The sequence below is a fragment of the Misgurnus anguillicaudatus genome, unplaced genomic scaffold, assembly GCF_027580225.2.
Source record: "Misgurnus anguillicaudatus unplaced genomic scaffold, ASM2758022v2 HiC_scaffold_33, whole genome shotgun sequence".
NCBI lineage: Eukaryota > Metazoa > Chordata > Actinopteri > Cypriniformes > Cobitidae > Misgurnus > Misgurnus anguillicaudatus.
Genome location: NW_027395283.1, coordinates 2,581,999 through 2,603,923, shown reverse-complemented (window position 1 = coordinate 2,603,923; position 21,925 = coordinate 2,581,999). Strand labels below are relative to the sequence as shown.

Below are 21,925 nucleotides of genomic sequence, written 5' to 3'. Positions count from 1 at the left end.
GATCAAGCATGTTGTTGTTTTATATGATTTTTGAGCAATCTTGTTTAGTTATTGTAATAAATAGGAGTTGATCTTTGGGTTAACTAGTGCTCTCTAATGCCACAGCGTAGAAGGCGGTTGCATGATTTTATTTTTTCTCTAACATTACTAATTTTAAAGAAATTCATAAATTCATCACTGCTCAGTTGTTGATGGATACTTTCTATAATTTTACGAAAATGTCATTTTTTCTGTCCATAGCCTTTACAGAAATATAACACTTTAGGGTTAAAATTTTTTATATTTTAAAATGAAACAATATGTTATTTGAACAATTACACTTTCTTGAGCCATCAATGCAATATTAGATTTTTATTAATTAATTAGAATTCCAAGCACAACAGAAGTGCTCATATATGTACAGAGGGAAAATGCTTTATTTTGAGATCAAAAACAGTGTTTTCTTCAATTTAAAATACAATAATGTGTCCATAACTATCAAATACATGATGTAAATTACTTTAAAAACAAAATGCTATATACGCTAAATATTATAAAATATATAATGAAAGTAGTGGTCCCCTGGAGTTGTGTCACTGGTGTTACCGTTTAACAAAAAAGCTTCAAAATCACACTGATAACATCACTTGACTTCCTTCTTTCACTTTCCTGGAGATCTATGAAGAGAAGTCCATGGTAAGTCCACTGTCTCTTTTCAGTTATCAGAAATCTTTTCATTCATCTCATGATTTCATATGAAGCTTTTAGTTTAAGTCACTGGTATGACCTCCTTTATTGTTTGGGAATTGCAAAAAAACTAGAATACAAATGGATTTAACTACTTAATTTATTGAGTATAACATGATTGACAACATGTGGTTTGATACTTTGAAGCAGCAATTTTGTTAAATGCAGTTTTCATGAAAATTGTCACTGGTGTTACTGTCACTGGTGATTTGTTGTGTCACTGGTATTACTGTCACTGGTGATTTGTTGTGTCACTGGTGTTACTGCGTTTTTTTTCTTTCACATTAAATAAAATCTTTCACATGTGACATGATGATCATTTTAAATGCATTGAATTCTGCTACACTTAAAGGCAGAGTAGGCAGGTTTAAGTCTAAAAATAGTCTAAAACACTTTTTTACAAATTTGTTTAAACTGTCTTCATATACCAATACATAAGTAAAATGTAAGTACTCTGAAAAAGAGAGTTTAAAAATCGAGGGTCTGTAGACCTCTAACGACAGTTTTAAACACAGCTCATTATCACCATTCACTCCACCCCCTCCCTTCTGTGTTTCTTCTTTCTCTGTCATACTTTTGCTCTTCCTAAAGTGCCTCGTGCACGTTCAAATCAATCGGGTGTGCGCATGTGTGGGCAGATCCCATAGCAACGGGTGGTAGCCCTGGTCGCTAGAGAGAGTGATAGTCGCGCAAGCCAATCATTTGTTTCGTCCCGAATGGAAATAATTAGCTGTGTTTAAAACAGTCGTGAGAGGTCTACAGACACTCGAGTTTTATACTCTCTTTTTCAGAGTACTTACATTTTACTTATGTATTGGTACATAAAGACAGTTTAAACAAATTTGTAAAAAAGTTTTTTAGATAATTCCTGCCTACCCTGCCTTTAAGAATTAAGCTTTAAAGCTGAAAATTTTTAAATAATATTTCATTAACACCTTTAATATTGCTAAAGAAGTAAGGTAACATAAGTGACAAAAAATGGTGTATGCAGTCTTTAAGTACATGCACACAAAAAATAAAAAAATCATTAAGCTGTCATTTGTACTCATATAGTCAAAGAGTAATCTAATAATGTGGTCCAAGTTTAAATGTTAGAAAACAAAATACATTAAGACATCTTGACATACCAAAAGTGGACATTTCTGTAGAATGACCCTAGTATGTAGTGTTTATTACTGCTTTAAAATTTAGTGGTTTGTATGATCGCAATTGTTAGTCTTCTAGTGATGCTGAAATCTGTAGAAATTAGGAGAGTACCCTTTTTAGTACCTACATTTCCTTTCATAATCTCTTCTCAGCGTTTTTCACTGCTAGGTGACGCAGAGGAAATCCCACTGCCAACGATTCAAGTTCAGTCAGGCAAATTAAGAAAGATCACGGCTTTAGTCAACATGTAGGCCTATATTAAACTAATATGTAGATTGTGTAGAATTTTTTAAATGTTTTTATTATTTCCTTATAATCTGTAATACCACACTGTAGCCGATGCCTGTATAGTCCTTTTAAAGTTGTAAGTTTTAAGTAATCAAAAAGTTATCAGTTAAATTACTTTTATATTGTGCTTACTAAATACTTTGTTATGAAGTAATTTGTAACTGTAACAGAATACACTTTTAAAGTAACCCTCCCAAGCCTGGTTACTTGATCATAATTTGATTATTTGTTCTTATTTTATCATTAACTTGTTTTTTAACAATATTTAAACGTTTTTATTGTCATAACCTTATTACGGTCACTGGAGCTTTACAAAAACTGACTGTTGATTAACAATACAGTGATGAGGTTTTTATCCAGTATGAATTCTCTTATGGACTTTTAAGTTACGTGAATGAGTAAACGTCATGTCACACTGAGAGCATTTGAAAGGTTTATCACCTGTATGAATTGTCAGGTGCATCACTAAATTGTCATGTTGATTAAAACTCATCCCACAAACATTACAGTGATGAAGTTTCTCTTCAATATGAACTCTCTGATGGGCTTGTAAGTAACTTAACTGAGCAAATGTCTTGTCACACTGAGAGCATTTGTAAGGTTTTTCACCTGTATGAATTCTCTGGTGATTAAGTAAGTTATGCTTTAGACTAAAACTCTTCCCACAGACACTACAGTGAAAAGGTTTCTCTCCAGTATGAACTCTCTCATGAACTCTTAAATTAGATGACTTGGAGAAGCTCTTTCCACATTGAGAGCAGACGTAAGGTTTCTCTCCAGTATGAAGTCTCTGATGGGCTTGTAAGTAACTTGACTGAGCAAAAGTCTTGTCACACTGAGAGCATTTGTAAGGTTTTTCTCCTGTGTGAACTGTCTGATGAACTTGAAGTTTGGATTTGGTTCTGAAGTATTTTCCACATTCAGTGCAGTAGAAAGCCTTTTCATCACTGTGTGTCCTCATGTGAACATTTAGATTAGAGGAAGAGACACAAATCTTCCCACACTGCTCACAGTGAAACTGCTTCTTCTTCTTCTTCTTCTCTCTGTGGTCTTCTGAATGAAGTTTCTTCTCTTGTAAGGTAGTAAAGCTGATCTCAGATCTGGTGAAGAGTTTCTGTTCTGTGTGTTTTCTCTCATGTCTCTCTAAATGTCTCTGTGAGCTGAATGTCTTACCACAGGTGATGCAGGAAAGAGTTTGTGCTGTCAGTCGCTCTTTTGATGTTGAGGACGTTATTTCTATATTCAAACATGAATCCCTCTTCACATCTGAAAGAAACATGAAATAATTTAATTGTCTTTTTCACTCTTATTTACACAACAATAAGGATGAAGAATTGAGATTCTGTATCTTTTTCTAGAATGCATAAACTGCTCCAATGTATACTCATTTATATTAGGGGTTCCCAATAAGTGCGTTGCACGGGGGAATAAGGTGGGTCATCTAAGTCACCTGGCTTGGCTGTACATTACACTGTAAAAATATATAAAAACAAACTGCTGTTCATTAGTTCACGCGTTTATTGTGCTTGGAAACTGGATGCGCAAGCAGCGCATTTACAATGCACATTAATCTTAATGGATGCATTTCTGGAGCCGCGCCTGTCTGTTTACCTTAAATATAAAATAAAAATATATTTTATATAATATATAAATATATATTATGATTGCTTTAGATTTTAGCTTTGATTAGTTTTAATGTGGAACATTTGTTGACCTTAGGAGACTATAGACGGTTTCATCGGACTCACGTGATACACGTCTGGATCCGAACCTTACTTCCGGTTTCGTTTTTTTTAATTGTCTGAGTAGTTGCTAAACTGATCTCTTAAACAAATGCCTCTTCGAAAATAAATGTTTTGGTTTCCTAGGTAATCTACGTGTTGTTGTTTTGCTTGTTATATAAATAAACTACGTTAAAAGAACTTTGTTGTTATTTATTCTTAGCGGAGTTTACCGGAAGTTACGTGCGGACCGCGACAGCCGCGTGTTTACGTTGTTACTGCTGAAACGGTCTATAGACCATAGACATTATATACGTAGACACCTCATGACGTGCTGGAACGCATCAAGCGCCGGCGCCATATTGGATGGGTCTCCTCACTGTACGCTAGCATCAGAGTCAATGGGAGTTAACGGTAAGAAAGCCATACTATGGCCGTATTCTGTGCAGCTTACGGTTGCAATAACCGGCGCAGTATTGATTCCAGATCACATGGGATTACATTTCACATGTAAGTTTGAACAATCATTTTGGTTATTTTACGTTATTATTTATAATATTATGTCAATGTTCAGCAGTAATGGGAAGTTGCTATAAAACGGGAGGGTTTTGTTGTAACAGAGTCGTCAAAGCTCATAGAAGAACAAGAGGGGAAACTCTGATTCGTTTTTGGAAACAGCCACTAGATGGCGCTTCAGTAGCGCGACCGCCATAGGAATGAAAATTCTCACAGCCAATTCATTCTCAATTCATTCATATTCAAATTAATTTAATACCTAATTAATTACATAAAATACCTAAATACGTAAAAATTACATAAACATTTTGTACTAAAGTATATTTTACTTAAGTAAAAGTAAAAAAAGTAGATGTTTAATGTACTTAAATATTAAATATAAACCAAAAAAATTGAAATTATGAAATGTAGTGGAGTAAAAATTATGATAATATGCTTTGGAATATAAGTTTTCCAAAATAAACACTGATTAAATATAGATACTTGAAAATTAACTTTTATGTAGAAAGTAAAACACTTAAGTAGTGTCTGCCTCTGTTAATATGCCATACTTAAAGAGCATAATACAAAGTATTTTAGGATGAAAACAGTATTTTTCAATGTGTGGTATCATAACTAAATCTCTGGCGCTTATAACAACTCAAACCGTGTGAAAATCGGGTAAAAACTAGGGGAGTTATGATTATTCCTCATTAGAAATGAATGCAAGGGAGCGCACTGGAGACCCATCCAAAATAGCGGCCGCTCGATACGTCAGCTCCAATAGGCAGCTCAGTCTACGAGGTGTCTACGTATATAATAGGTGTGTTCGACTTCATGCGGCGCTGCACAGACCGATCGGCGGCTTACTTGAAGCAGTGCATTCCGGTTAGTATTTTTGTCCGACTTCAGCTGGCGCTGCAGGCACGTGACTGTGTCATATGGTTTTTAAGTACCGCGAGAGCGTTTCGAGAGTAGCCGGCTAGCTCAGCCTGTAAATGTCAGTAAGACAGTTTAAATGTTTTTGTTATAAATTCAAGTTCATTTTAATTAATGAAAATTTAAACAGAAGGTTAAAAAATGTAACGTAATGTTCAGAGAATGTGTATGTGCATGTTTCTTTAAAACTACGTGATGTACACGTGACGCCAGTGTCCTAGCGCGGGACTATGGAATTATGGGACAGAATCAATGTAGCAACGACATGGACACGTTAACATGCTGACATGATCGGCTTCCAAATAACTACAATTTATCTGCATGTGGTTCAAAAGGCGCACACGGTAACTGTGTTAATATTGTGATAAATGTTATAATGTTGTTCATGTGCTGTTATGTAAGATGTGTTATGTATTTATATATATCGTCGTGTATATAAGTGTATTGTGCATTGTAATGTCGTGATTGTGACTAATTATGAAAGGATTGCGTTTTGTAGATGTTTATTATGACTGTGAGATGTGTATTTGAATGTTATTTGTTTATATTTTTTATAGTTTTCACGGTGTTTGAAGAGAGAGCGAGTGAGAGAGTGTGAAAATAAATTCAAACGACATCAGTACGATGCGTGGGCATTATTTTATTGAACCAGTGCAGCTACAGTGAAAACGTATCGCCAAAGAAGATTAAAGTCAGAGAAATTAAAGAGAAGATTGGCGATTATCCGAAGAGAAGACTATCGCCGAGTGTGGGCGGAGCATCAGTTTGCTGATTAAGAGAAGACGGGAGTGTTGGCTCCTGGCAACGTTGAAGACAGTACACTGATTCACCAAGAGAGAGCGACATTCACCAGCGTAGACTACGGTTTTGCAAATATCCTTTACAGCCAAGGTTTCAAGTGCAACGTTACTGTAATATATTACTCTCTACGAACAGAAGAGTGCGACGGTATAAAAAATATCAGGTTTGACTTTGCTATCTCTACAAATTCATGAACATTGGACAAAAGAAACTGAAAAATAAGGACTTGTTAAAATATATACCTGGGTTTAATTGAACATCATTTACATTTATTTCAACTAACTTGCTATAGCTATCATTATCACTATTTGTTATTGTTCAATTGTTGTTCTTGATAGTGATGCTATTCTAGATGTTATAATCTGTTTGATTTAAATGGTTTAAGTGTGTACATTCTGAGAAAGTGAAAAAAAATGCAATAAGAGTTTATGAGTGAAAAGTAAAATACTAATATTATACTGACATAGTCACAAAGGTATACACAGAGTTAGCAAATACTTGGTGACAGACAGTGTTTAATACAATGTCAGTTCATAGAGAGACATCACAAGTTGAGGAACATACTGAGCAAATTGAGTTCATTCAGTCAGAATTGGCCACAACAGAAATGCACCAGATAGCAATAGAGTCAAATTCTGTCACTTCCAAGAAAAAAGAACCTAGAAAGTCCTCACGGGATAGAAAATTAACCCCAAAAATGCTGGAGCTTAAGCAACAAGAGGTTTCTCAGAAGGAGAACAAATTCATTAAGTTATATGGAAGCTGGAAAGAGCAAGTTAAAACCACACGTACCAAACTCAAAGATGAATGCTCTGACAAAGATTTATGTGACATGCTTGACGCTGTAGAAGAGCTGGAAATACAAATAAGAGAACTGTATGAAAATATTCGATCCCAGTCAGCACCTTCCCCTGACATTAGAAGAAAAATGGATTCCTGCACAGCAGTAACAGCAGATTTAATGGGGTTAATGAAAGTACGCATGAGTGAAGTAGGGATGGAAGAATTTGATGCTAAGGCAGAAAATGCTAGACTTCATATGGTGCTTGACAAGGAGTATGCCCAGTCAATATTTGAGGCTTCAATTTCCAAATCTAGCGCTCAAAGTAACCACTCAAGGTGTTCATCAGTACAACCAAGCATCATAACAAAAAGAGCAGAGTATGCTGCACAACTCGCAGCAAAGCAGGCTGAAATAAAGATGGAAGAGGCTATTGCTGCACAAAGGCAAGAACTTAAGAGACTCGAAAATGAAAGAGATCTGCAAGTAATAGCAGCTAAGCTTAAAGCATACTCAGAAGCAGATTCATGCGAAGCAAGTAATCAAAGCAGATCACAAAGCAGTGTAGCAGCTTATCGTCCTCCAGTTTCTGAAAAAGAAATAAAAAATGAACAGATTTGTGAGAACTATGACAACGTTCAAACAAACCATACAAACAATGATGCATCGTTAGCACAAGCCCTTCATGATACAATGGTACTCACCAGACTTCCAGCACCCGAGCCCTCAGTCTTCTCAGGGGATCCACTTAAATTCTTAGAGTGGAGCGCAAGTTTCAAGGCATTGATTGAAAGAAGATGCACAAATCCAGCTGATAGGTTGTTCTACCTACAAAAATATGTCAGTGGAGAAGCACGATGTGTTTTAGAAGGAAGCTTCTTTAGGAAGGATGATAAAGCTTATGACCAAGCCTGGGACGCACTGAACTCTAGATACGGACACCCCTTTGTGATTCAGCGGGCATTTAGAGAGAAACTGAATAACTGGCCAATGATAAGTTCAAGAGACTCAGTTAAATTGAGACAATTCAGTGATTTTCTGACAGCATGCAATAATGCTATGCCATATGTCAAAGGACTTCAAGTCTTAAATGACTGCGAAGAAAATCAAAAGATGTTGCAAAAGCTTCCAGACTGGGTGACTTCTCGTTGGAACCGCCATGTGACAAAGCAGTTGAGAAAAACAGAAGAATACCCTAATTTCAAGGAGTTTGCTGAGTTTATGGCACAAGAAGCAGAAATTGCATGCAACCCTGTAACATCCTTTAGTGCCTTAAAGTCACCAGAAGAAAAACCAGCTAGAGATGTAAGACGACAAAGAGCTAATGCATTGATCACAAACGTGAAAGCACCAGATAAGTCAAACTCAGAGATGAAAGCTTACAGTCCTGTAGAACACAACACAAAAACCTCAAATGGAACTAAAAAAGTAAATGTCCCATCTTCAGGTTCAAACCCAGTTCCTTGCATGTGCTGTGGAGAAAACCATTATATCCACAAATGTCAAAGGTTTGCTAACAAGCCAGCAGAAGACAAGAAACAATTCATATTTGACAACAACCTCTGCTTCGGCTGTCTTAGGAGAGGACACAACTCGAAGGACTGTAAGAGTAAAGCTATTTGTGCCATATGTAAGAAGCACCATCCAACACCACTGCATGAAGACCGTTCTTCTACCACAGCAGACACATCTTCTCATGCTATGCAATCTGAAGAAACAACTTCTTCCCTTTCTTGTTGTGTAGACAGAAGTGATGGTGGGAGCACATCTATGATAGTGCCTGTTTGGATTTCTTTGATCACAGCTCCAGAAAAAGAAAGTCTAGTGTATGCTTTATTGGACACACAGAGTAGTAACACCTTTGTAGATCAAGAGGTATGTGAAGAGATGGGAGCAAGTTTAAAGCCTGTCAAGCTAAAACTAACAACAATGATGGGAAAAGATTCCATTATTCAGAGTGAAAGAGTTAGTGGGCTTAGAGTTAGGGGGTTTTCCTCTCAAAGTCTTGTCAACTTGCCACCTGCATATACCAGAGATTTCATCCCTCTTGAACGTTCTCACATTCCAACTCCTGAAACTGCCAGAAGGTGGAACCATCTGAACAGAATAGCACGAGAAATTCCAAAGTTGATGGATTGTAAGGTCGGAATATTGATAGGCTATGACTGCTCCAGGGCACTGGCTCCACGACAAGTCATTATAGGAGGTGACGATGAGCCATATGCTATCAAGACGGACCTGGGATGGAGCATTGTTGGCAGCTCACCACAGGTTGCTAAGTCATCAGAGGTTATAGGCCTGTGCCATCGGGTATCCGTCAAAGAAATTCCACTATTGACACCAGCCACTGTCATCAGAGCCCTAGAATCAGACTTCAAAGACACAAGCCCTGGGGAAAAGAGCATATCACAAGATGACATACATTTCATGCAGTTACTGAATGAAAAAATATGCTACAATGGAGATGGGCACCTGGAAATGCCCCTACCTTTTAAGACACGTCCCCAGCTTCCAGAGAATAAGCGGTTGGCTCTATTAAGACTGAAGCGTCTGAAAGGAAGACTTGATAAAGATCCCAAATTCAAGGATGACTACATTAAATTTATGGAAGGTGTATTTGAGGATGGAGATGCAGAGAGAGCTGAGCACTCACCCAGGGCAGGAAATTCTTGGTATATTCCTCACCAAGGCGTCTATCACCCCAGAAAGCCAAACAAGATTAGGGTTGTGTTCGACTGCTCTGCCAAATACAATGGCACGGCCCTTAATGATCATTTGCTATCTGGACCTGATCTTACCAATGGCCTAACAGGAGTGCTTTGCAGATTCCGCAAATACCCAATTGCAGTCATCTGTGATGTTGAGAAAATGTTCCACAGGTTCCATGTAAGCCAGGAGGACAGAGATTACCTACGGTTCCTGTGGTGGGAACATGGGGATACGAATTCCGAGCCAAAGGAATATCGGATGAAAGTTCATCTTTTTGGAGCGGCATCCTCTCCTGCCTGTGCAAATTATGGAATGAAGTATCTCGCTAGCCAAAATGAAAATAAGTATCCTGGAGCAGCCAACTTCATAAGGAAGAATTTCTATGTTGATGATGGCCTTGCTAGTGTAGAAGATGTGGACACAGCTATCAACCTAGTGAAAGAAGCACAAACTGTGTGTGCTAAAGGAAGATTGCATCTTCATAAGTTTATCTCTAACAACAGAGAAGTTCTGGAGTCAATTCCTGACAGTGAAAGGGCTAGTGGAGTTCAGGATGTGGACCTCAGTCATGACAACCTCCCTGTCCAGACCGTGTTGGGAGTAAAATGGAGTGTGGATAGTGATGCTTTCTCCTTTAAGGTTGTTCTGGATGAGAAACCAGCGACACGGCGAGGAATCCTCTCAACTGTAGCTTCTGTGTTTGACCCTCTAGGCTTCCTAGCCCCCTTTCTACTGCAGGGAAAGAAAGTACTACAGGAGATGTGCCAAAAAGGCATTGAATGGGATGAACCACTTCCCGGAGAGTTAAGACCCCAATGGGAAAGCTGGTTAAATGAACTAAAGAACCTGGAAAAGCTTCAGATCCCAAGATGTTTCATTCCCCAAAATCTGGGAAGAGTGCAGAGAACTGAACTCCATCACTTTTCGGATGCGAGTAGCCATGGCTACGGTCAGTGCACCTATATACGATTGCTCAGTGAAGACAAAGTGCACTGCTCTTTAGTCATAGGTAAAGCAAGGGTTGCACCCACAAAAATTGTTACCATACCTAGACTCGAGTTAACAGCTGCAGTGGTCTCCTCAGCAGTCAGTAGTATGTTAAAAGAAGAGCTAGAGCTCAAAATTGACCAAGAATATTTTTGGACTGACTCTAAAGTAGTCTTGGGTTACATCAATAACGATGCTCGAAGGTTCCACGTCTTCGTTGCCAATCGAGTCCAAAGAATCAGAGAAGCAACAGACCCTGCACAGTGGCACTACATTGATACAGACCAAAATCCAGCGGATCAAGCATCCAGAGGCCTCAGTGTTTCAGAGTTGATTAGTTCAGACTGGCTTACTGGACCAAAGTTCTTGTGGAGAAGAGAGATTGTCATGCCCAAGTCAACCCCAGAGCTCATGGTGGGAGATCCTGAAATCAAAACAACACAGGTTCTGCAAACCAAAGTAGTACAAGAGGACAATATCTTGGAGAGATTTAATCGCTTCTCAAAATGGCATACAGCATTAAATGTGGTTGCTCGGATCCAGCTCCTAGCAAAAAGAGACAAAATACCAAGGCCCATAAATGTTGAAGACTTGAGAAAAGCCAGCATTGTGCTCATAAAATTAGCACAAAGAGATGCCTTCAAAAAGGAAATGGAAATACTGAGCCATGACAAACTGCCAAATAACCATCCATTGTTCCAGCTTGACCCAGTACTACAAGATGGTGTCCTTAGGGTGGGAGGGCGACTGAAGAAAGCTAACTTACCTCTGGACTTGAAGCATCCAGCTATCCTACCTAAGGCAGGCGTGGTCACAAATTTAATCCTGGGTTACTGCCATGAAAAAACTCAGCATCAAGGCAGAGGGCAAACCCTCAATGAACTGAGAGCTAATGGTTACTGGATCATTGGTGGCGGCAAAGTCATAGCCAGCTACATAAAACAATGTGTTACATGCAGGAGAGCTCGCAGACCAACAGAAACACAAAGGATGGCGGATCTACCTATTAATCGTACTGAACCATCACCACCCTTTTCATACTGTGGTATTGATTGTTTTGGGCCATTTCACACCAAACAAGGTCGCAAAGAGCAAAAGAGGTATGGTCTCATATTCACCTGTCTTTCATCCAGAGCAGTTCACATTGAAATGTTGGACGACTTGACGACTGATGCCTTTATAAATGCCCTACGATGTTTCATAGCTATTCGTGGAGCTGTGAGAGAAATCAGGTCTGTATGAACTGTCAAGAGCACTAAAGGAAGTGGATAAAGACAGACTGACTGCTTACCTAGCCCAAAAACAATGTGACTTCAAAATGAATGTGCCCGATGCCAGTCATATGGGAGGTATTTGGGAAAGGCAGATCAGGACCGTTAGGAGTGTTCTAAGCTGGGTCTTATCGCAGAGTGCTGGCAGATTAGATGATGCTTCTTTAAGAACATTCTTCTACGAAGCCATGTCAATTATCAACAGCCGCCCACTGACCGTCAACACACTTAATGATCCAAAAAGCCTAGAGCCCCTTACCCCAAATCATTTACTTACCATGAAAGCTTCTGTTCCGCTGCCTCCACCAGGAAAATTTGTAGCAGAAGATATGTATGCCAAGAAAAGATGGCGCAGGGTACAATATCTTACAGAGCAGTTCTGGTGTAGATGGAGGAGAGAATATCTCGCAAACATCACCCTCAGACAACGCTGGCATTCTCCAAAACGGAATGTGAGGATTGGAGATATTGTTATTCTCAAAGAGGAAGAGATTCCACGCAATGAATGGAGGCTTGGAAGAGTGATTGATTCTTGTAAAGATGAAGATGGATTGGTGCGAAAGGTCACAATACAAATAGGAGATAGAAAGTTAGGTAAAGAGGGTAAAAGACACAATAACCTTTCCATTCTGGAACGTCCTATCCATAAGTTAGTTGTACTCATAGAAAACAACTAAAGTGTGTTTCATTAGAAATAATTTAAACACTCACACATAATCTATAGAGTTTTTGAAACCTTAAATGGATGTAAGGGTTTTATAAATAATTGTTTCTGGTATGTTGTTCTGGAATTACTAGATTTATTCAAACATGTACATTGAGTTTTTCATAAATCAAAGTAATTGGTGGGAGTGTAAATGTCAGTAAGACAGTTTAAATGTTTTTGTTATAAATTCAAGTTCATTTCAATTAATGAAAATTTAAACAGAAGGTTAAAAAATGTAACGTAATGTTCAGAGAATGTGTATGTGCATGTTTCTTTAAAACTACGTGATGTACACGTGACGCCAGTGTCCTAGCGCGGGACTATGGAATTATGGGACAGAATCAATGTAGCAACGACATGGACACGTTAACATGCTGACATGATCGGCTTCCAAATAACTACAATTTATCTGCATGTGGTTCAAAAGGCGCACACGGTAACTGTGTTAATATTGTGATAAATGTTATAATGTTGTTCATGTGCTGTTATGTAAGATGTGTTATGTATTTATATATATCGTCGTGTATATAAGTGTATTGTGCATTGTAATGTCGTGATTGTGACTAATTATGAAAGGATTGCGTTTTGTAGATGTTTATTATGACTGTGAGATGTGTATTTGAATGTTATTTGTTTATATTTTTTATAGTTTTCACGGTGTTTGAAGAGAGAGCGAGTGAGAGAGTGTGAAAATAAATTCAAACGACATCAGTACGATGCGTGGGCATTATTTTATTGAACCAGTGCAGCTACACAGCCGGTGCAGCTTCTCCAGAGCGGCTGCCCGGAGTTGTGATGACGTAACAGCTTTACGTGATTGGCTGCCTCACTGATGGCAACGATCACGTGCGTTTCAAGTTTAATCCAATTTAGTTCCACTAATAAACATTATACATTCATGTTTTAAAACCGGAAAAAACGCTTTAATATGCTTAAATATGTTAGATTGTGTCGTGTAATAAAATAAAAATGAAAATTCCAAACTCTATTATTATTTTAATAATATAGGCTTGTTTCCCGTTATTTTCGGGTATACAGTATAAGCAGCAATTAAAATATTCGATATAAAATGATTCTGGTTGCAACTTTTTATTAAAAGGTTTGTTTTTATCAAACTCAGCTTTTAATTGACTTCATTTGCGATTAAAAACAAGGAAACACGGCGCACACGTCACTACGGCAAGCAGCAGGTGTCCGGCTTGACGGCTCCGTCTTCAGTTCGTCCCTCGACTGCAAGTGGCAAACCTCGCCGATCGGTCTGCGCAGCGCCGGTTGATCTCGAACACACCTAATGTCTATGCTATAGACGGTTTCAGCATTAACAACAAACAAGCAGGGCTGTGTTCAGCCCCGACAAAACGTTGCACAACGTTTATTAACAGAAACGGCCACGGACACACCCTCCATTGAAATGTCAAGATCTCTGCAATTTAGCATTGCAAAGCCCTTTAGATGACACACACCAAATATGATGATTATCTGATTACATTTCTAGGTGGAGATTGTTAAAATATGAAGGCCAGAAATGGCAAAATTTGCACTCAAATTACAGAGAAAATTCAACATGGCTGACTTCCTGTGGGGTTAAGAGCTTTGCTCCAAGATACTTTTTTGTAGGTCTTGGGGTGATACATGATCCTACCGCATTTCGTATCTGTACGATTAACGTAGCGGGGGGGGGGGGCTGCACTATTGAATTTTTTTAGGTGGCGCTAAAGAGCCATATTAACACCTCAAGTTCTGAAGCCTATATCACATGAACATTTTCAACACCTCTGACAAGTGTGCAACGTTTCATGACTTTTTGAGCTTATTTAGGCTGTCAAAAATGCGATTCATTCAGCGATACTTTGCGAAGCCGCAACGGACATGCCCTTTAACAAAAAGTCAAGGTCGTTGCTATTTATCATCACACAAGGTCTTGAGATTAGACTGATGAAATATGATGTTGATATGGTTAAATCTCTAAGAGCAGTAAGTCACAGCGTTAAACATGGCATTTCCTGCTGCCTCTAGGTGGCGCTATGAGTGTTACTGAATTATGCCATGTTGATGTGTTCAGGCCGGGACCCTTATCAAACGTGTGAAGTCGGGGGCAGATCGGACAATGTATGCCTGAATTACAACAGCTTCCTCTTTCATGGCAAAACATCACTCTTTGCCAGGCCGCCACGGACACGCCCTTCAACGAAAAGTCAAGATCTTCGCAATTTATCATCGCAAAGGGCTTAAGATCAGTCTGACCAGATATGATGATGATTTGATTAAATCTTTAAGAGCAGTAAATCCCAGTGTAAAACATGGCATTTCCTGCTACCTCTAGGTGGCGCTATGACTGAAGCTGAATATTGGCATTGAAATGTGTTCAGGCCAAGACGCTTATCAAACATGTGAAGCGTGGGGCAGATTGGACATTCTATGCCTGAGTTAGAACAACTTCCTGTTTCATGGCGAAAACACTAAAATTTGTCAGGCTGCCACGGACACACCCTCCAACGAAAAGTCAAAAGCTCCGCAATTTAGCATCGCAAAGGCCTTTAGATGATACTGACCAAATATGATGATGATCGAATTAAATCTCTGGGAGGAGTTCGTTAAAGTACGACGCTTGGAAATATCAAAAAATGACAGAGTAAATTCAAAATGGCTGACTTCCTGTGGGGTTTAGAGCTTGGCTCCAAGAGACTTTTTTGTAGGTCTTGGGGTGATACATTATCCTCTCACATTTCATATTTGTACGTTTACTGTAGCGGGGGGGCTGCTCTCTTAAGTTTTTGTAGGTGGCGCTATAGAGCCATTTTTACACCTCCAGTTCTAAAGCCTATTTAAAAAAAAACAAATTTATCACATTTTACACGTATGCAACATTTCATGACTTTTTGAGCTCATTTAGGCTGCCAAAATTGCGATTCATTTGTCGATACTTTGCAAGGCCACCATGGAAACGCCCTTTAACGAAAAGTCAAGGTCGTTGCTATTTATCATCACACAAGGTCTTGAGATTAGACTGATAAAATATGATGTTGATATGGTTAAATCTCTAAGATCAGTAAGTCACACTGTACAACGTGGTATTTCCTGCTGCCTCTAGGTGGCGCAATGACTGTTACTGAATTATGCCATGTTGATGTGTTCAGGACAGGACCCTTATCAAATGTGTGAAGTCGGGGGCAGATCGGACAATGTATGCCTGAATTACAACAGCTTCCTCTTTCATGGCAAAACATCACTCTTTGCCAGGCCGCCACGGACACGCCCTTCAACGAAAAGTCAAGATCTTCGCAATTTATCATCGCAAAGGGCTTAAGATCAGTCTGACCAGATATGATGATGATTTGATTAAATCTTTAAGAGCAGTAAATCCCAGTGTAAAACATGGCATTTCCTGCTACCTCTAGGTGGCGCTATGACTGAAGCTGAATATTGGCATTGAAATGTGTTCAGGCCAAGACCCTTATCAAACATGTGAAGCGTGGGGCAGATTGGACATTCTATGCCTGAGTTAGAACAACTTCCTGTTTCATGGCGAAAACACTAAAATTTGTCAGGCTGCCACGGACACACCCTCCAACGAAAAGTCAAAAGCTCCGCAATTTAGCATCGCAAAGGCCTTTAGATGATACTGACCAAATATGATGATGATCGGATTAAATCTCTGGGAGGAGTTCGTTAAAGTACGACGCTTGGAAATATCAAAAAATGACAGAGTAAATTCAAAATGGCTGACTTCCTGTGGGGTTTAGAGCTTGGCTCCAAGAGACTTTTTTGTAGGTCTTGGGGTGATACATTATCCTCTCACATTTCATATTTGTACGTTTACTGTAGCGGGGGGGCTGCTCTCTTAAGTTTTTGTAGGTGGCGCTATAGAGCCATTTTTACACCTCCAGTTCTAAAGCCTATTTAAAAAAAAACAAATTTATCACATTTTACACGTATGCAACATTTCATGACTTTTTGAGCTCATTTAGGCTGCCAAAATTGCGATTCATTTGTCGATACTTTGCAAGGCCACCATGGAAACGCCCTTTAACGAAAAGTCAAGGTCGTTGCTATTTATCATCACACAAGGTCTTGAGATTAGACTGATAAAATATGATGTTGATATGGTTAAATCTCTAAGATCAGTAAGTCACACTGTACAACGTGGTATTTCCTGCTGCCTCTAGGTGGCGCAATGACTGTTACTGAATTATGCCATGTTGATGTGTTCAGGACAGGACCCTTATCAAATGTGTGAAGTCGGGGGCAGATCGGACAATGTATGCCTGAATTACAACAGCTTCCTCTTTCATGGCAAAACATCACTCTTTGCCAGGCCGCCACGGACACGCCCTTCAACGAAAAGTCAAGATCTTCGCAATTTATCATCGCAAAGGGCTTAAGATCAGTCTGACCAGATATGATGATGATTTGATTAAATCTTTAAGAGCAGTAAATCCCAGTGTAAAACATGGCATTTCCTGCTACCTCTAGGTGGCGCTATGACTGAAGCTGAATATTGGCATTGAAATGTGTTCAGGCCAAGACCCTTATCAAACATGTGAAGCGTGGGGCAGATTGGACATTCTATGCCTGAGTTAGAACAACTTCCTGTTTCATGGCGAAAACACTAAAATTTGTCAGGCTGCCACGGACACACCCTCCAACGAAAAGTCAAAAGCTCCGCAATTTAGCATCGCAAAGGCCTTTAGATGATACTGACCAAATATGATGATGATCGGATTAAATCTCTGGGAGGAGTTCGTTAAAGTACGACGCTTGGAAATATCAAAAAATGACAGAGTAAATTCAAAATGGCTGACTTCCTGTGGGGTTTAGAGCTTGGCTCCAAGAGACTTTTTTGTAGGTCTTGGGGTGATACATTATCCTCTCACATTTCATATTTGTACGTTTACTGTAGCGGGGGGGCTGCTCTCTTAAGTTTTTGTAGGTGGCGCTATAGAGCCATTTTTACACCTCCAGTTCTAAAGCCTATTTAAAAAAAAAACAAATTTATCACATTTTACACGTATGCAACATTTCATGACTTTTTGAGCTCATTTAGGCTGCCAAAATTGCGATTCATTTGTCGATACTTTGCAAGGCCACCATGGAAACGCCCTTTAACGAAAAGTCAAGGTCGTTGCTATTTATCATCACACAAGGTCTTGAGATTAGACTGATAAAATATGATGTTGATATGGTTAAATCTCTAAGATCAGTAAGTCACACTGTACAACGTGGTATTTCCTGCTGCCTCTAGGTGGCGCAATGACTGTTACTGAATTATGCCATGTTGATGTGTTCAGGACAGGACCCTTATCAAATGTGTGAAGTCGGGGGCAGATCGGACAATGTATACCTAAATTACAACAACTTCATGTTTCATTGCGAAACATCACACTTTGCCAGGCCGTCACGGACACGCCCTTCAACGAAAAGTCAAGATCTTCACAATTTATCATCGCAAAAGGCTTAAGATCAGTCTGACCGAACAAGATGATGATTTGATTAAATCTCTAAGAGCAGTTAATCATGGCGTAAAACATGTCATTTCCTGCTGCTTCTAGGTGGCGCTATGACTGAAGCTGAATTTTGGCATGGAAATGTGTTCAGGCCAGGACTCTTATCAAACATGTGAAGCGTGGGGCAGATTGAACATTGTATGCCTAAGATAGAACAACTTCCTGTTTCATGGCGAAAACGCTGAAATTTGTCAGGCCGCCATGGACACACCCTCCAATGAAAAGTCAAAAGCTCCGCAATTTAACATCGCAAAGGCCTTTAGATGATACTGACCAAATATGATGATGATCGGATTAAATCTCTAGGAGGAGGAGTTAAAGTACGAAGCCTGGAAATGCCAAAATTTGCACAGAAATCACAGCGAAAATTCTAAATGGCCGACTTCCTGTGGGTTTTAGAGCCTGGTTCCAAGGGACTTTTTTGTAGGTCTTGAGGTGATACATGACCCTACTAAATTTCGTATCTGTACGTTTTTCGTAGCGGGAGGGTTGTTCTTTTGAAATTTTGCAGGTGGCGCTATCGAGCCATTTCTACACGCCCACTTCTGACGCCTATACCACATGTAAATTTTCGTCACTTCTGACGCGTGTGCAAAGTTTCATGAGTTTTCGAGCATGTTTAGGCCCTCAAAAATGCAATTCATTTCGGAGAAGAAAAGAAGAAGAAACTGAGCAAAAACAATAGGGTCCTCACACAGGTGTGCTCGGGCCCTAATTATGTAAAGCTAAGAAGGTTTCAGGGAACCCAGACATGGACACACACGCGCACCATTGGCGGTGCGCTCAAAGTCTGTCAGTTGTGCAGTTTCCCAAAATTTCCTGAATGAAATTTAAACCCATCATGTCACTGGATGAAATAAAATTGACTAGCAAAAATATTGTCATTTCGCCATAAGGTTTTGATGCCGTCATTTTTATAAGGAGAGCAACACTCCAGTCCAAAAGGTGGCGCTAATGCACCTAAAATGGTTTATTTCATGAATGCTTCAGCAGCCGGTGTTTAATCTAGGACTGTCCCTAACAATTATTTTGCTAATTGATAATGAAGTATTTTGATATTTCTGGTAATAAAATAGACCCAATTTAGCAATTACCATAAAATGACATAATAATGATGATGCAATAATAATTTGTTCAAATAAAGTATCAAAACAAGTAAACACATTACAGTAATAAGTAGGCTTCGTAATGAAAACCAGCATTATGTATTATAACAAATGCCTGCAGGTTCACCTGCTAAATGAAGGCGGCCTGTTTATGAGTCAAAGGACCTTTTGTGAAAAATATAATTTTCAATGTGAGGGCAAGAAGTATGATATGCTTTTGAACAGTATTCCTAAGTGTTTTGTTATGTTGGTCAGAAATGCACTGTCCAATTTATCTGTGGTCCCTCATCTACCCACATTGAAAATAAATGACCAGGATTTTATTAGGAATAAGATATCAAATAAATTAATATGTAAATTGCAAACCCCAGAGAAATTCCTGATTCAAGATAATCAAAACAATATATTTCAAATTGTTTCCAAGAGCTCTGTTAACAAGCTAAGGGCTATGTATCTTTCTTTTCCCTTACATCCTAAAGCCAAGGAAGTACATTTTAAAATCTTTAATGATATTTACCCTTCCTTAGAATTGCTGAAATATAGATTTAATATTGATCACAATAATTGTACTTTCTGTGATTTTGAGATTGAAACAACAGACCATTTGTTTTAGATTTCTCTAAAAATGATATTATTTTTGGTACACTTATGAGAGATAAACAAATTAAATTTTATTGAACAATTTGTTTATCATGGGAAAATTTTACATTCATAAATGTAAATATATGAAAATGAAGCCATTTTTTTCTGTTTTTCAAAAATAATTTTGAAATTGACTGCAAATCTTTAAAAAAAGTAAAACTGAAAAGTGGATTTAGATAACTTAACATGTTGAAGGACTTTAAACTTTTCGAAGACCCTGATGTCTGAGTTTTTGTTTTATTATTTTATTTTTTATCTGTCTTTTAGTTATTTATTTTAATTAATGTGATTTGTTTGTTGAGAAGGTAACGTACAATATATGTGAAAATTTGGTCATCATAACTATTATATCTTAAAAAAACCTACAGGGAATGTTCTGTGTTGGCTGAGCTCCCAGTTTTCATCAAAAATATCTAAAAATGTGTTCTGAAGAGAATTGGTGAACTAAACATTTAAGCCTACATGCATGTTCCACAATAAGTATTAAAGATATCATAAACTCCTTAAACATTTTAGCACTTTTTTGGTCTTTTGATTAGTGAGTTTTTGACTGAAAACCCAAAATAGGTGCTCTCATAACCGTTAAAAATGTTTGAAAATAATTGAGGAGACATACCTGATGAAATAAAAACATCATCTTCCTCAGTGCGATCTTTCTCTTCTGTGGGTTCAGTTTTGATTTCTGTGGGTTCAGTTTTGATTTCTGTGGGTTCAGTTTTGATTTCTGTGCGTTCAGTTTTAATCTTCATCATGAGGTTCGTGCAGTCGATGAGTTTAACTGAACACATCTTCAGTTTGGTCTGCAGGATCTGCTGCTGTTCTCCAGCGTTACAGACAGAATCCAGAGACTCTGTGGAGGTTTGATCCTCCTGTAAGCTCTGTTTACTGTCACACACTGTAGTGTCCTGAGTGTCTGTGAGCTTTGACTCAGTATAACAGAGTAAAGTCAGACTGAGATCAGAGTCTTGTGTGTGTCTGGATTTCTCTTCAGAGAGTTTAGAGTCCAGCAGTGTCTGTGGTGTGCGGCTCTGATCTCTGCTCATCCACACTGAATCCAGACTCCCATCATCAGTCACATACACTGAAGATTCACAACAATCCACATCCTGACAACACAACACAGAAAGTAAAATTAGAAATGATTTGATGTTGTCTGATTCAGGTAAATGATGTTTAAGCTGTAACAAACCTCTCGTTTCATTGCTAAATCTCCTCTTGACCTCAGCTTTGTCTCCAGTAACGCCACCTCTTTCTTCACCTAAGAGTTTTTTGTGATGAAATCATTAATATATCCAGCATGGACAGATCACTTCATACGGATTTACAGCACAGTACATCTCAACAGTAAAATACACAGAAACAAGAGTCTGTTTAAACTAAATGAAACACGCAAGAGAGAAAAACACTGAGGATACACAAACACATCACACGCGCGCTCTTTCTTTCTTTCTTTAGTGAGTTTATCTGCGGACTAAAGAGCTGCAGCGCCTCCTGCTGTACTGGAGAGAGAAGACGCTCACTGCTTTACAATGGATTTAGCAAAACAAGTATGCGTCTCTTTTATGGCCAGAAATCATCACGAACTATTGTATAAAGTAATGACTAAATGAAAAGAAAGGGTGGGAAAATAATTGCTGAAGAATAAAAACAAAACATCAAGCTTTAAATGTAATAAAGATAGGACACCGTAGGACAAAATATATTATTATCAGATTAAAAATACAATCACAAACTTTTCACAACGTTGTATTTTCAATTAGGTAATGTTGCAGCACAACATTTTAAAAACGTTTTAAAAACCACACCCTATAAACGTTGTAAAATACTTAATTGCCACGTTTTCGTTAGGTAGTAAATCACATCTGTTCACTACAAAAATAAAACCAGACCAAAATGTAATATTTGTGATATTTTTCCCTGCTGAAAAAAACAACAAAACCATTACAGAAGATTCTAATGGTTTCCATTAAAATACCAATAGGAACCATTAGCTTTTACCATTAAAACCACTACACTGTAGTGTGTTTTGGGCCATATTCCATTAGAACCAATACAATTCCCAATAAAACCAATAGAATTTCGGTGTCTATTGTTTTTTAGCAG

At 38.4% G+C, this 21,925-nt stretch overlaps 1 protein-coding gene across 1 annotated transcript in view; it reads right to left on the bottom strand.

Moving 5' to 3' along the window:
* The window catches only part of LOC129437112 (uncharacterized), a 31,827-nt gene extending 10,475 nt beyond the window's left edge, over window positions 1-21,352 (bottom strand). Inside the window, 3 exon segments of the mRNA XM_073865728.1 lie at window positions 2,500-3,426; window positions 20,439-20,928; window positions 21,012-21,352. Of these exon segments, the coding sequence (XP_073721829.1) occupies window positions 2,500-3,426; window positions 20,439-20,928; window positions 21,012-21,023 (1,429 nt within the window). The 5' untranslated portion in view covers window positions 21,024-21,352.
* Window positions 21,353-21,925: the final 573 nt, after the last annotated feature.